Genomic DNA, 15,230 nt, shown 5'->3' on the forward strand with positions numbered 1-15,230 from the left:
TAGAATGAAGGAGAAATTTCATGGCAATGAGAACAATTAATCAGTGGAATAGCTTACTTTCAAAAGTTGTAAGCATCCAATATTGGAGGTTTTTAAGAAGAGATTGAACAGACATTAGTCTGGAATGGTATAAGGTTTCCTGCTTGGGCAGGGGATAGAACTAAAAGACCTTCAAGTTCCCTTCTGTGCCAAACACTCAGGGATTCTATGTAGGACAAATAATGGAAAAACATAGGTCAAAAGAATGAATGGATACAAAATTTACATAACAAAACAAGGACCAACAGGATAATTTAACTTCCAAGGATACTCTGTTATAGATTTCAGAATAAGTGTTTTCAAACAAGGAAACATAATCAGCACAGTTGAGCAAAGTCTCAGAAAACAAGTATGAATTGAAAATATACTTTTGTGTCTCACATGTAACTTGTATCTGCAAAATTGCTGTCTTCCTATTATCTCTCTCTTTCTCTCCCTACCTCATTACCTACCTACCTACATCCTTATCTACCTATCTATCTCTTATTCCTGTTTAAATCCTTCATGAATTTAGCTACCCATGAAGTGAGCTATAGTCTTTAATAAAACATGTTAGTTTGAAAAGATGCTACCATATCTCTCCTGCTTTTTTCCCCTTTGAAATGATCATGACATTTGTAGATGTATCACACAGAAGAAATAGCGTGTTTAGTAATTCAAGCTTCTCACATCAAATTCCCATTCCATCCCAAGCAGTCCAACCATATTACAGTAAAATAGAATGAGTTATCAGTTTTTGGCTGTTGAATGTCATATACTGTGAATATTAAAGAATGTAGAAGAAAAATTGAATGCAGGTTTATAAAGCTTATTTATCTATTCTCTTTACAGCCCATTGGTGCTTTAAACCCAAAGAGAGCAGTATTTTATGCAGAACGCTATGAGACATGGGAAAATGATCAAACTCCACCTTATCATTATAACACTCATTATTCTACATCTACCTGTACATTAGCCTGGCTTGTTCGCATTGTAAGTATTTTTGCCATTTTTCTCTTTCGTATCTGTAGATAAAGCTGTCTGCTGTGTTTTTTTTAAATGTGGTTTAATTATAGAACTGAAATTTTAGGGAAACAAAGAATCCTAATATTCCAGTGTAACCATTATGTCATTACAATTACCTAGAGAAAGAGAAGGCTCACAGTAGGAGTTAATATAATGAGACTGTTCTGACATAACAAGGCCAACCCAAGGAATTAAAATGTTTGGGGTAACAGTGTCCTGTTCCTGCTCACACATGCACATCAGTGGTGGGATTCAAAAAAACTTACTACTGGTTCTGTGGATGTGGCTTGGTGGACGGGGCATGGCATGGCTTGGTGGGCATGGCAGGGGAAGGATATTGCAAAACATCCATTCCCACCCCACTCCAAAGGAAGGATACTGTAAAATTTCCATTCCCACTCCACTCCAGGGGAAGGTTACTACAGAATCCCCATTTCCTCCTGATCAGCTGGGACTCGGGAGGCAGTAAATAGATGGGGGTGGGGCAATCAGAGGTGGTATTTCATCAGCCGCGACCCCAGGGAAGGGGTGGGGGAATGGCTGCCATCATCCAAGGGTCATTAGTTCCTCGTAGGATCCCTGCTCCGGAGCTTGTCGGGTTTGAGTCCCTGTTGGTGAAGTTGGACCTTGGGGGTCAAGTGGGCTTGTTGTTAACGTACCTACCTCCCAACAGCGTTACAACAGCCCTCCCCTCACTCCTTGAGTCAGTAGCCAAGCTGGCGGTAGAGTTCCCCAGGCTTATGGTGCTGGGGGACTTCAACCTGCCTATGCTCGGTGAACGGTCTGATGGGGCGCAGGAGTTCATGGCTTCCATGACAGCCATGGACTTGACCCAAGTAATTCAGGGTCCGACTCACTCAGCGGGTCACACACTTGACCTCGTATTCCTCTCGAAGCAGTGGAGGCGTGATCTAGATTTGAGGAGTATTAAGATCTTGCCCTTGTCATGGTCTGATCACTTCCTACTGAGGCTTGACTTTCGGAAACCAATCCCCCACTGTAGGGAGGAGGAACCGATTAGGTGGTTCTGCCCCAGATGCCTGATGGACCCTATGGGATTTCAGACGGCACTTGGAGAAATACCTGACACTCTCATCCACAGTCTGGTCGAGTCCTTAGTCGCTGCTTGGAATATAGCGGTGACGGGGGCTCTAAACCGGATTGCGCCCTTGCGACGTCTCCGAGGTAGTGGATCCAGGAGAGCTCCTTGGTTCACCGAGGAACTCCGGGAGATGAAGCACCAAAAGAGACGCCTAAAGCGCCACTGGAGGGCCAGTAAATCTGAGTCAGACCGAGCACTGATGAGAGCCTATAACAGAGCCTATCTCGTGGCAATACAAGTGGTGAAATGTTCGCATTTTGCCGTTCTTATTGCATCCACAGAATCACGCCCGGCCACCTTGTTTAGAATAAACCGCTCCCTCTTGAAAGGGAAGGACGCGGAGGATCCTTTACAAGATAGAGCTGAGGAATTTGTTCAGTTTCTGACGGATAAAATCGCTCGGATTCGGACAGAGCTGGACTCCAATTGCACGGTACTAGCCGAGGTACCGGGGGAAGGTCTTGAGCGGAGCTTATGGACTGAGTTTCAACTTGTCGCTTCTGAGGAAGTGGACAAGGCCATGGGAGCGGTGAGTGCCTCCACCTGTATACTGGACCCGTGCCCCTCCTGGCTGGTTTCGACCAGCAGGGAGGTGACACGCGGCTGGATCCAGATGATAGTTAACACCTCTCTCCATGAGGGATCCTTCCCGCTCCTCCTGAAGGATGCGGTGGTGAGACACCCCCCTGAAGAAACCGTCTCTGGACCCAGCCATTTTGAGCAACTATTGTCCAGTCTCCAAACTCCCCTTCATAGGGAAGGTTGTTGAGAAAGTGGTGGCCTTTCAACTCCGACGGTCCTTGGATGAAACCGATTATCTGGATTCCTTTCAGTCCGGTTTCAGGCCTGGTTACAGCACGGAAACCGCTTTGGTCGTGCTGATCGATGATCTCTGGCGAGCCAGTGATAGGGGTCACTCCTCTATCCTTGTGCTTCTTGACCTCTCAGTGGCCTTCGATACCATCGACCATGGTATCCTTCTGCAACAGTTGCGGGAGGTGGGAGTGGGAGGCACCGTCTTCCGGTGGTTCTCCTCCTACCTCTCGGACAGGTCGCAGTCGGTGTTGGTCGGAGGGCAGAGGTCGACCCCTAGGCCCCTCAATTATGGGGAGCCGCAGGGTTCGGTCCTGTTCCCCCTCCTATTTAACATCTACATGAAGCCGCTGGGTGAGATCATATGCCGGCACGGGATTAAATACCACCAATATGCGGACGATTGTATCTGTCCGCCCCGTGCCAACTCAGTGAAGCAGTAGAAGTGATGTGCCAGTTCCTGGAGGCTGTCAGGGTCTGGATGGGAACGAACAAGCTTGCACTCAATCCCGACAAGACTGAGTGGCTATTGATGCTCCCTCCCAAAGATTGGCTAACTACTCCATATCTCAGGCTGGGGGGTGAAATTATACGCCCCTCAGAGAGGGTTCGCAATTTGGGAGTACTCCTTGATCCACAGCTGACTTTAGAACACCATTTGTCGGCTGTGACCAGGGGGGGGCCTTTGCCCAGATTCGCCCAGTGCACCAATTGCGACCCTACTGGACTGGGAGGCCCTGCAGATAGTCACTCATGCCCTCGTGACCTCAAGACTGGATTACTGTAACACGCTCTACATGGGGCTGCCCTTGAAGAGTGCTCAAAGACTTCAGTTAGTCCAGAACACAGCCGCGCGAGTGATTGTGGGTGCACCTAGGTACACCCACATTACTCCTATCCTCTGCAAACTGCCCTGGCTACCCATTGGGCTCCGGACACGCTTCAAGGTGCTAGTCGTTACTTATAAAGCCCTTCATGGCATCGAACCTGGGTACCTGAGAGACCGTTTCCTGCCAATTACCTCCCAAAGACCAATTCAATCGCACAGACTTGGCCTCCAAATTCCATCTGCCAGCCAATGCCGGCTGGCGACCCCCCGGGGGAGAGCCTTCTCTGTTGCAGCTCTGGCCCTCTGGAACGAGCTCCCCGTGGAAATCCGGACCCTTACTACCCTCCCGGCCTTCCATAAAACTACTAAGTTCTGGCTGTTCCGGCAGGCTGGTGGCTGTTGAAGTATCCAGCCTCACTTCATCTGTGAACGTTGTCGTATTTTAAATTGTTGTATTGTCTTGTATTGTCTTATTTATCCCCTTTCCCTGTTTTATTGTAAGCCGCCCGGAGTCCTTCGGGAGTGGGCGGCATACAAAACCAATAAAAGAAATGAAATGAAATTTACCGGTTCTCTGAACTACTCAAAATTTCTGCTACCGGTTCTCCAGAACTGGTCAGAACCTGCTGAATACCACCTCTGATGCATATGTCACAGGTAGATTTAAGGTTTTATTTGAAGTTTTCCAGGAGTCTTGTGACAACAGACAAAGCTGACAACAAAGTAGAGTCGAGTAAAATAATGTCTTTTTGAACAATTCTTCAATATGTTAACCTTGATTGTTATCCTAAGATTATTAGAGAGCATGTTCTCTAGAATCAGGTCAATTCTTGGAAGTGGGGGAACAAGGGACCTCCAAAGGTTCTACAACAGAGGTGTCAAACCTGATTTCATTGAGGGCTGCATCAGGGTTGTGTTTGACCTTGTAAGGACCGGAATGGGCATGGCCAGGGTGGGCATGGCCAGCTCGACATCACTCATGTCAGGGGCACCTATGGTGGACGGGGCTGGATGGATCCATTGTCTCCCAGGAGACAAAGGTGAGACCAGGGAGTGAGCCAAACCCTTGTCCTCTAGAGGAGCCTCACCTCTTGGTTGCTGGTGGCCAATTGCTAAAGCAAGACCTTCCTTCCTTCCTTTTCTTTTTCCTTCCCTCTTCATTCTCCTGTCTTCTTCCTTCCCTCTTTCCTTCTTTTTCCTTCCTTGCTCTCTTCCCATCTTTCCTTCTTTTTCTTTTTCTTTCTCCTTTCCTGTCCCTTCTTGCATGCTCAAATGCAAAAGGGGAAACATGCCTGCTTTTGTTTTGTTTTGCTTTTAGTTTGTTTTGCTAACCTCTGCCCTCTGTTTTCGCTAGCAGAGGCACCGCAGGCCAGTCCTTCGCTGTTTCCAGAGTGGCCCCATGGGCCGGACTCAGCCTTCGGGCCTTGAGATTGATACCTCTGTCCCACACAATAGCAAGAGTCACTAGAGGAGTATACAAGGAATAAAAGAAGAAAGATAAAATGGAGCATAGTCTAATTTCAAGCCAAAAAGACATTAGGTCATTGTTCCTAAAAAGAACATAAAGAGTATTGTGGTGTAGCGATTGAAGAACTGAGATTAAGGAGGAAAGAGGAAAGACCAGCCAATAAACACCTAAGTATAGAATGAAACTACTCGGTTCTGCCCTAGGAGTAACATTTTCTCCATTTTCAAGAAACAGTGGACTAGAAAGTATTCATTCAAGAGGCCTTATAGGCTTTATCTATTCTATCACAAAACACCTTTTTGTGCTCCATTGTTACCAAGGACAGAGATTGCAATTATTCAACAATTCTAGAACAGGAACTCAAAAAGATTGTGGGTGGGAGAGACAGTTGAGTTTACGACTGCGAATTATAAAGTAACAGATTTCCAAATTTATCATCATGCTAACCATAGAACTGGTGCAACTGAATGTTATATCCATAAATATGATTCTGAAAACGCAGAATAGAAATCAACTGACAATATATGTAATGTATACAAAAACAAAAACAAAAAAATTACACTGGAAAAAAAAGGTTTATTGGGGAATTTGTCCACCTTTGTATAAGTGAGCAAAACTAATTTATACATCCTTGAACAATACATGGATCAAAATGCCATCATCATTCTTCAAATGTTCTTCAAATTTTATTACTTTAGTTTGGATTCTAATCTCCTTTTTGATAAAACAGATATATTTCACAAGAAGGGAAATGAAAATATTTTGGAATTTAATGCACAATTATGGATGTATTTTTTATCCATTGTGCATCAAATGCCACAATATTTTAATTTAAAATTATGTTGCAATTTTTTAAAACACGGAAGAATACTTTCTGAATATTAGAGGAGTTGATAGTGATTATTATGATTATGACTTCATATTTATATCCAACACTTCTATGTACATTTTTTAATGTGTAAGCTATGTAATAACTGTAGATGAGTCTGCATAGCACAGTTGTTAAGGATTAAAAATCCAAAAGATAGACACATTACTTTGGTTTAATAGCCTCCCCTATGGAGTTCAACTATCGGAGGTTTAATCCTTCACTCTGAATCTTCTTACTTTCTGTGTTTGCCTCTGTCTCTTAAATAATTTTGCCATGGAAGTTATAATTACATTTTAACATAATTCCCTGTAATTACCCTTACTGCTTTTTTTTAAATAATAATCTCCACTTCTTATTTACAAACTCTGCTTCTACTCTCTGCTTCAAACCCATCATATAAAATTCAAAATGAAGATGCACAGTAGTGTGCTGTGATTTAAAATGCCAACTTCAATTTTTTTAAAAAAAATATTTTATTCATACTAATAGGAATTACATTTGATAGTGTCAAATAGTTTATTGAAAGCTTATCAATGATTTATACACAGATTTTGTTTTAAATTAGAAGATAATATAATAGAACGGTGCAAAATAATTCAAAGGTGTCTTGCTTTTGTGTCGATCCTGTGCAAATGTCAGTGTGCAAGGACACACATGTTCAGTGACATGAAGAGATGTTTGAAATGTATTTAGTGAGCCTCTAAAAGGTTCTTGCACAAAGCTCCATTTCAGCAGACATGGAATGGAATCTTCGGGAGAAGGATGGGCCTGAATAGAAACTCACCTAATGAGCAATATTCCATTCCATGTTATTTATTATTTATTCATTATACTATATCCAACTCTCTTTCCATTTACAGAAAACACTGCAATGCTACCATTTTTTTAACCATGTGTAAAGTCATGTACATAACAGTATCAATATCTACATCTACCTACCATATTATTTATTTATTTACTTATTTGTATCCCTCTTTTATTATTTTTTCAAATAAGTCAAATGGTGAACATATTTTCCAATTCACCTTCCTCCTGTTTTCCCCACAACATCAGCCTTTGAACTGAGTTGGGCTAAGAGAGAATGACTGGCCCAAAGCCACCCAAAGTTGTGGCCTGTAGGCTGCCAGCAGAGCTGGCAGCAGAGTCAGATGAGGAGGAGAGGGAGGTGGAGCCTGGGCCAGCTTCGGAGCCTTTGGAAGGCTCTGATGAGGAAGCAGAATCAGATGCAGAGCTGGGGCCTTCTGTCCCCCCCCTCCCCAGGTGGAGAGGCAACTGTCTTCGGGGCTGGAGCTGAGTGAGGGTGAGGAACAAATGGGGCCCATCCCAGATGCTCCTGTGCATATAGAGGAGAGGAGAGCAACGGAAGGCAATAAGCCGGCTCTCAGGGAAAAGATGTCATAGACACTAGCCAGCCTCTCCCTGGCTGGGATATAAATAGTAGGATTTGGAGTGGCCTGTTGTTGCAGATAACCATTTGTTTTCCAGTATTCATCAATGAAGTCAGAATCAGGTTTGTCAGGACTAATTGCTCTGTATTTGAGGTGCCAACTGAGTCTCCCTGCTGGGAAATAATAGATAGTGAATTTGCCTCAGCCGGGGTGAACAGGGACTGTTTCAGTTTGGCTTAATTATTGAAGGACTTTTTATCTTGAGTTCTCATGTGAACAGAGACTGTTCGTGCCCTGTTTCAGAAGAGGAAAAGACTCTCGTTTGTGACTAATTATTTTGGTTTTGCCTATTCAATGTGAATAAAGACTGTTCCTGCTCTGTTTTAAGAAGGGGTTTGTTCTACTTGTGAATAAGTGGTTTCTCACTTCTTGTGAAGGCTGGGTCAGAACACCCGGCTGGCTTTCGTAGCTAAGGCAGAATTTGAACTCACTGTCTCTCACTTTCTAGTCTGGTGCCTTAACCACTAGACCAAGTTGGCTTGTCATATACATATATATACATACTGTATATATGATATATGAATGCATGAATATAAGCTTCATATACATCAATACAAAACAGATAAACTGACCATGGCTTCTAGCAATATTTTCTGAAATAAATCAATAACTTGGTATTATCACATCCCTCTTGGTAACCCGAAAGGAAGCCAATGACACTTACTGCATATGTTGCTAATTGTATCTTGGTGAGAATGGACTTCTGATCAAGATCGGGAGTTCTTTAGAGCTTAGAAGTTCACATTCAAGAATTATTCTGCTAATAAAGCAATAGAGCTAGTAACCTTGCTGCAAATTTAGGAGACCATTCGCAAAGGATTTATTTGTTCCCTTCTTCTATCAATCTCATTAATCATCTGCTCCTTTTCTCTGTTTTGTTTGGTTGGTCAAGCAGAAGAAAAATATGATTCACGTTTCTCCCATTCCAGCCCTTCAGATTTATCTATGGGCTTGGTAATCTAGTTAATACCTTAGTTACAATACCATCACATCATATTTTCCTAACAGATTGCTGTCCCCCCTCTGCCACTTACCTATGAATACAGAGGCAAAGGCCATTCTGATTTTAAAAAAAAAAAAACAGAACGGGAGGAATAAACTAAGGCTGCCATAACTGAAATATAAAATTCCTGACAAAAATAGTTAGGCACAAAGAAGTTCCTCCCAAAATTTGTTTTTTACTATGACCCTTTAGTCATCTCTTACTGCTTCAGCCTAGGTATGGAAGCTCTAGCAAAATGCAACTCTCCTTTCTTGCTCTCTTCCATCTAATATAAGTTATTCAATCTTAGAAGACAATATTTGCCCCAAATAGAAAAGTATGGCATGGCAAGAAAAAGGAGCTTGCTTACAGGCCTCTCAGTTCTTTGATTCAAATGCCATGCAATTGGGCAAGCAAGATATTCAGGACATCCACTGCATCACTCTCTTCATCCAGGATGCAGATATATAGCTGGGATATTATTAGCTTGCTGGTGATATCTCATCCATGGTGACAGATGATCTCAGTCAGTGGTTTCATATAGATGTTAAAAAAGAACAGAGAGAGCACCGAGGCTTAAGGTATGCCACAAAAGAGGGGCCATGAGCTGCACCTCTTGTTCCCTGGACCAATTGGGACTAGCCTCAGAGGAAGGAGGTGAATTAGCACAAAACTGTTCCACCTACCCTCAATTTCCTAAATTAGCCCAAAAAGGATTTCATGGTACTGAAAGCTACCAAGAGGTCAAGGAGAAGAAGGATGAATGCATCACCTCCACCTCCGCTTTTGCCATAGATCTTCCATACATGCGACCAATGCTGTTTGGGCCCGTATCGGGGCATAAAACTTGACTAAAAGGATCCAGATAAACCATTTCCTCCAGAGTCCTCAGGAATTGCAACATCACCATCTTCTCAACCATATTTGATAGAAAGGTGAGAGACTTGGAGAAAATTGTCCAGCATGGTAGGGTCCAGCGATAGCTTCTTGAGTAGGGGGCACATCAGAGTCTCTTGAAAGGAAGCCAGAAACACTCCTCTGACAAGGATGAATTCACCATCACTTGGACCCACCCACATGATACCTTTCAGGTGGTCTTAGTCAGGAGCAGCAGGATCTAATATGCAAGTAGTGGCAATTGCATTCCACAGCATCCTATCCTCTTCCTCGGGTCCAACAGAATCAAATCATTCCCAGTTAACTGAGTAAGTCTGTTCCCTGAGCATCTCCATTGGACTTGCACTTTTTATTCAATTGTGAATGAATCCAAGCAATTTTATCCTCTAAATCAGTACTCAATCTTTTCTTCACCTCCTTTAAATACCTATGGAGCATGACCCCCAAGACTTAACTCAAGATTTAAATCATAACATTTCTTCAAGCCTTTGTCGACCCCCTGTGATGAAATTGTGTCCCACCCAACCACCCCAGGCAACCGTGGATCATAGGTTGAATTTCTGGAGCATCCTTCTCATAAGATATTATACCAAGGAGATTATTCTACAGCATTTTTATTTTTATGTATGTATTTATATACTATTTTTATAAATAATTGAAGTTGGCAACTATACCTAATACTCTGGACTGTCAAAATTATGGAAACATTTTGTATTTAAATTTAAGTGTGAATTCCATTAAAGTCACTTGGCTAGATAGATTCGCAAACGAATCCAGCATATTCTTCTAGAGCATTGCTACAATTCAGAATAGTATTGCGATATCTGCACCCTTTACAATAGTGGTGAACAATATTTTCAAGCCTAGGGTCTGCACTTAGTAGATAAGAAAGATGAGGGATGATGTGAAATAAGGGAGCAGTGATATTAAATGGGTGGATTTATTTACAAATGGGTTGCCAGGATTAACCTTTAAATTGCAGGTTGAGGGATATACAGTAAACGTGATATTTTGTTTTCTTATTTCAATACTTTCAGCTTTTTTAAGCTCACTTTATTGTGCTGCTCACTGAAAAACTGAGAAATTACAGTAACAGTTGGTAATTGCAGATTTCATTGCTGAAAGTGGATAACAGGAACAGGGCAAAATCTGATAGTAGCGAAGCTATAAATCTTGTTTTAAAGCCTGGGAAAATAGAACTATTACTAATTTGATTTGTAGTAATATCAGCTGATGGTTCAAACACGAGTTCTGAATAATTTATTTTTTGATTCTACAGCATGATAAACATGCTTCTACAGCATGATTATATCTTAGTCATTTTTGGCATGTACCTCTTTGTGCTAGTATAAAAGTTTTTCATCAGCTTTTTGCAATTAACTGGCTGAAGATTAAGCATCCTTGAATCCTGTGACTTCATGGACATGTGCCTGATAGGAAAAAAAATGAAATTATTTTGTTTCACCAGAAGCATTCTGAAATAATTACTAAGAAGAGATTTTTGTTTTCTTATTAAAACTCTGAAACCAAAGTACCAAACTTACAGGTGAAACTTCATTTAATGATAATATACTTTTTGCAGAATTCTTCACAATTAAGGACTTTCATGTCTATTCAGCAAACAGCTTTCACTGAAATCCATGCAACTTTTTAGAAATTAATAATTTTTTCTGCTTTATTTCATTGTTTGAAACTTGAAATATTTGAACATACTGTACAGTTATATGATCAGTTATATGATCTTTGGATAGAGGTAATTGTTTGAGAAGAATTATCCAAAAGCCATATAAAATTCATTAAAAATATTATTGGATTATTTGGAATACTTATCTCTGTGAAACTGATTATAATAGAGCTGGAATTTGGAAACAGTAATGTACAAGCAGCACAACATTTTATAGGAATCTTTCCATTCTCTGATTCAGATATTGTTTTTTATTGTACTCTATTGGTCACATCAAAAAATGAAATGCAATGATTTGATATAAAGTGCTTATTAATTGTTTCCTAATTAATTTTAAATGTTAATCCTATTGCTGCTTATCCAACTTGGCTTCTTATAAGTACATTCTCTGTCTCATTTTTTAATGGTAGGAGCCTTTTACAACTTTCTTCCTCAATGCAAATGATGGTAAATTTGATCATCCGGATCGAACTTTTTCTTCAGTGGCAAGATCATGGCGAAATAGCCAACGAGACACTTCAGATGTCAAAGTAAGAAAAATATTTCCTATGTACAAGTAATTGGGTAGCTGTTAATATGCTACAAATACAAAATGGGGGTGGGGAGGAGGGTTGTATAATACATACATAGAAAAGAAAGTTGTATTGGTATCATTTTTAAATGCCTCTTTTACATACAATGATGAATATACAACATTTGAGCTATTAAAATATCTTTTGTTTTTGACAAAATAAATAAATAATCATATCCCAATTTATAATCAAATAATCACAGGATGGGGAAAAGCCCAATAAATTGTTCTTTCCTGCTGTTAGCTCAATATTTGGCCCATTTCATAAGGGCAGTAAGATTGGATGTGACCTTAAAGTGTTATATTGTTATAGCTTTTCTAGCATGAATTTTCCATCGCCTGGGGCAATTAATAAAGCATTAATGACAAGATACATTTAAAATCTATGTTTTGTGTAAGCCTTAGCTTTTACCACATTGTGCCTCAGGATATTATGCAACAATACACATTAGTTTAAACTTATATCTACATAATACATGGAAACGACTAGAGAACAAGTATTACCATGCACTCATTCTTGCATAAATGGATTTTATAAGTTTTATTGTACTATGAAAACCATGTTTCTTGATTTATATTAAAAAATAGGGTCCTCTCCTGATTTTCAAGAGCCTAGAAATCTCATAAAAATATATACACGATTTTTTTAAAAAAAATGATAACTAAATATCTTTATTCATTCAATTGTATCATTATTTGCTTGCTTGAAATCAGAAGATATGTTGAAATTGTTTACACTTATTGCAAATTGCTTTTAGTCTTGTTTGTTCTGATAAATATTTTTAGAATTGTTTCTAAAGGCTCCTACAAAGTTAGGAACCTATTCAAACTAATGCTACATTATTTATGTATTGAATTTCTGTTCTGACTTAAGGAGGTAAGAATAAATGGTTGAACAAAAGAAAGGTAAACTCATAAAACTGTTACTAGGTTCTTTTATTGTTTGGATTCCATTGGAAATCTATGTCCTCCGATATATAAGTAGAATAACATGGAAGTGATGGTTTTTGACCTGCCATCACAAATAGCAATATGTACATTTAATGCACATATTTTCAAATGAAAAATAAGCAACATATTTTGTAGTTCTATTGTATCAGTGAACTTTAAAATAGAAGAATATGTGGAGGCTGAAATTCCTTTTGTGCTTCACATCTTGTGAAAACGGTGGTTGGCATGAAACTTTGATTTAATATCTCAATCCTTTCAGAAAGACAAAATGCAAGATTTTCTTATCAGGAGTGTTTGTTAGCCATCTATTTTTTTCCACTAAGATCCACTCTAAATATATAAAGTAAATACTAACATGAAAGCATCCATCTAGTTTATTAAGACTGTTTACCCAGGCAAACACTTCATATAATATATTATTTTGATTACAAGTACTATAAGCCTAGTTCTCTGATGATCTATATATAAATCTTTAATACCTTTTTCAAACCTAATTTAACAATTCCAGAATACATAAAATTCTATTAAATTACTAAAAAAAATCACTATTAAATTTTGCTCTTTCCCCTTCTACATACACACACACACACACTCTTTATTGGCTTTTGTTAACTGCCATAACCTTACAATCAACATTATGTTATTTGTATATGTTGAATAAATAAATGTCTAATGAATGTTAATCGTATAGCATTACTCATTTTTCCCTTAGTATTGATCAGGTGCCTTCATAAAGTAATCACTCAATAAAATAAAATATAATTACAATTAAAACTAATTAAACCACCCAATTAAAACTTAACTCCTTAACAGTTTTGAATATTGTGTATGAAACCATGTTTTTCATTAAACCAGGATAGTTTGATATCCTGATGTAAAATGAATGACCTGTTTGCCTTTTGCAAAACAGCATATTAAAGATTGTTGCAGACTTCAGTTGTAGTATACTGACCTGATTCCCTTAAATTTCAAGACTAAGGTTAGACCTACCCATTTTCGTATGAAACCATTGCATATGAAAAGCCGAAAATTACTTAGGAACAAAAGACGCATACTTCCCTAATTAATAAATTAGTATGATAGAGTACCCTGCATTAAGAAGTATAGTCTAAAATATACTTGTAAAGGTGCTTTATAGAGTAAAGAAACTGTAGTATGATGTTACTTTGGAAACACACCACACTAAAGTGCAAAAATATAATGTTCAGAAAATTAATTTTTGAATGCCTCTTAAACATATTATATTGCTCTTGGACTGTATAAATCAGAAAATGTTGCTAGAACAAGATGCCATTAAGGTGACATATTCTAAATTAATAAAAGTAATGGACATTCTTATAACTGAATGATATTCCCATCAGCCAAGGTGATTATTAAAATAATGGTTACCAGGGGATCAACTTGAGTACAGGAAAGAAAAGAATAAAGATGGAAGCCTGAAAATTTAATGGAAATATATTCAGGGAAAATATCTGCTTTGATTTCTACACATAAAATGGCCTAGTTTTTCATAGATTGAATGAATCCCAAATTTATGAATCAGAAAATGTACTTGGGCATTTCCTCCCTCTAATTCAAAGACATAAGATACAGGTAACACTATTAATAGTATCTTTGGGTTGTAACATAGTTGGTAAAACAAACTAGAGAACATAAACTTGATCATATAAAGTTGGACATTTGATAAATAAAATATGAATAAATGAATAAAGTAAAATTTATTTAATGACATAAAATCTATTAGAATATATTATAATTTTAAGACTCCTTTGAATCTTTGTAATTCTTTAATAAAAAACTCACTTGAAAAGTAGCTGCTTATTAAACTTTACAAATTTTCATTATCTTACTACATAGTAGAAGAAAGGTAACAACTTAAAACATCAGATTATTATTGGGTTTATTTATTTTAGAAGCTTCTACAATTTTCCAAATCAAATTCAAAATGATAAGAAAGCAAAACACTATATAATATGTTATATACTACAGAACAGAATATCAACAAAAAAAACCCACATTAATGCTTTATAAGAAGCCAAGAAATAACAGGAAGGTTCCTTAGAAAAATAGACATAGAAGCTTATTTTCAGGAATGTATACTGTTCTGTTAACCATGTAAAATATGAAAGGCTATTGTTAAGAAATTGTTAATCCAATTTTGAATCCACAAGTATTCTGATTGTCTGTGTGTGCCACATTTTAAGAAAGATACACTAAAAGTGGAACTTGTGCAAGAGAAGGATGGTGTGGATGATCGGGGAATTAAAAACCAATTTCTCTGAAGAGAGGACTGCAGGAATTCACATGTTAAGCCTGAAAACTGGGGAGATCTAGCATTTTTTAAAATATCAAATATCGTATTAAAAATATCACTTGAAATATAAAACATGGAATAATGTTTTATATTTCAGGAATGCAAATTCTATTTGAATGTTAGAATTAGCTTCCAATAGTCAAAATAGTCTGATAGTCATAGATAATTTCCAAGTGAAAGCTGGACAACCATGTGTTGTGAAACAGAAAATAGTTCAAAATGGAATGGAATATGTTTTAAATTCCAGACTCTGACA

At 38.5% G+C, this 15,230-nt stretch overlaps 1 protein-coding gene across 2 annotated transcripts in view; it reads left to right on the top strand.

The window, feature by feature from the left end:
• Positions 1-15,230, top strand: part of NBEA (neurobeachin) — a 384,945-nt gene that overhangs the window by 314,778 nt on the left and 54,937 nt on the right. For both annotated transcript variants that reach the window (XM_032219812.1, XM_032219813.1), the window contains exons 46-47: positions 871-1,011; positions 11,549-11,668. In XM_032219812.1, coding sequence (XP_032075703.1) covers positions 871-1,011; positions 11,549-11,668 — 261 coding nt within the window. The remainder of the gene's footprint in view (positions 1-870; positions 1,012-11,548; positions 11,669-15,230) is intronic.

Source organism: Thamnophis elegans, chromosome 6, assembly GCF_009769535.1.
Source record: "Thamnophis elegans isolate rThaEle1 chromosome 6, rThaEle1.pri, whole genome shotgun sequence".
Lineage (NCBI taxonomy): Eukaryota > Metazoa > Chordata > Lepidosauria > Squamata > Colubridae > Thamnophis > Thamnophis elegans.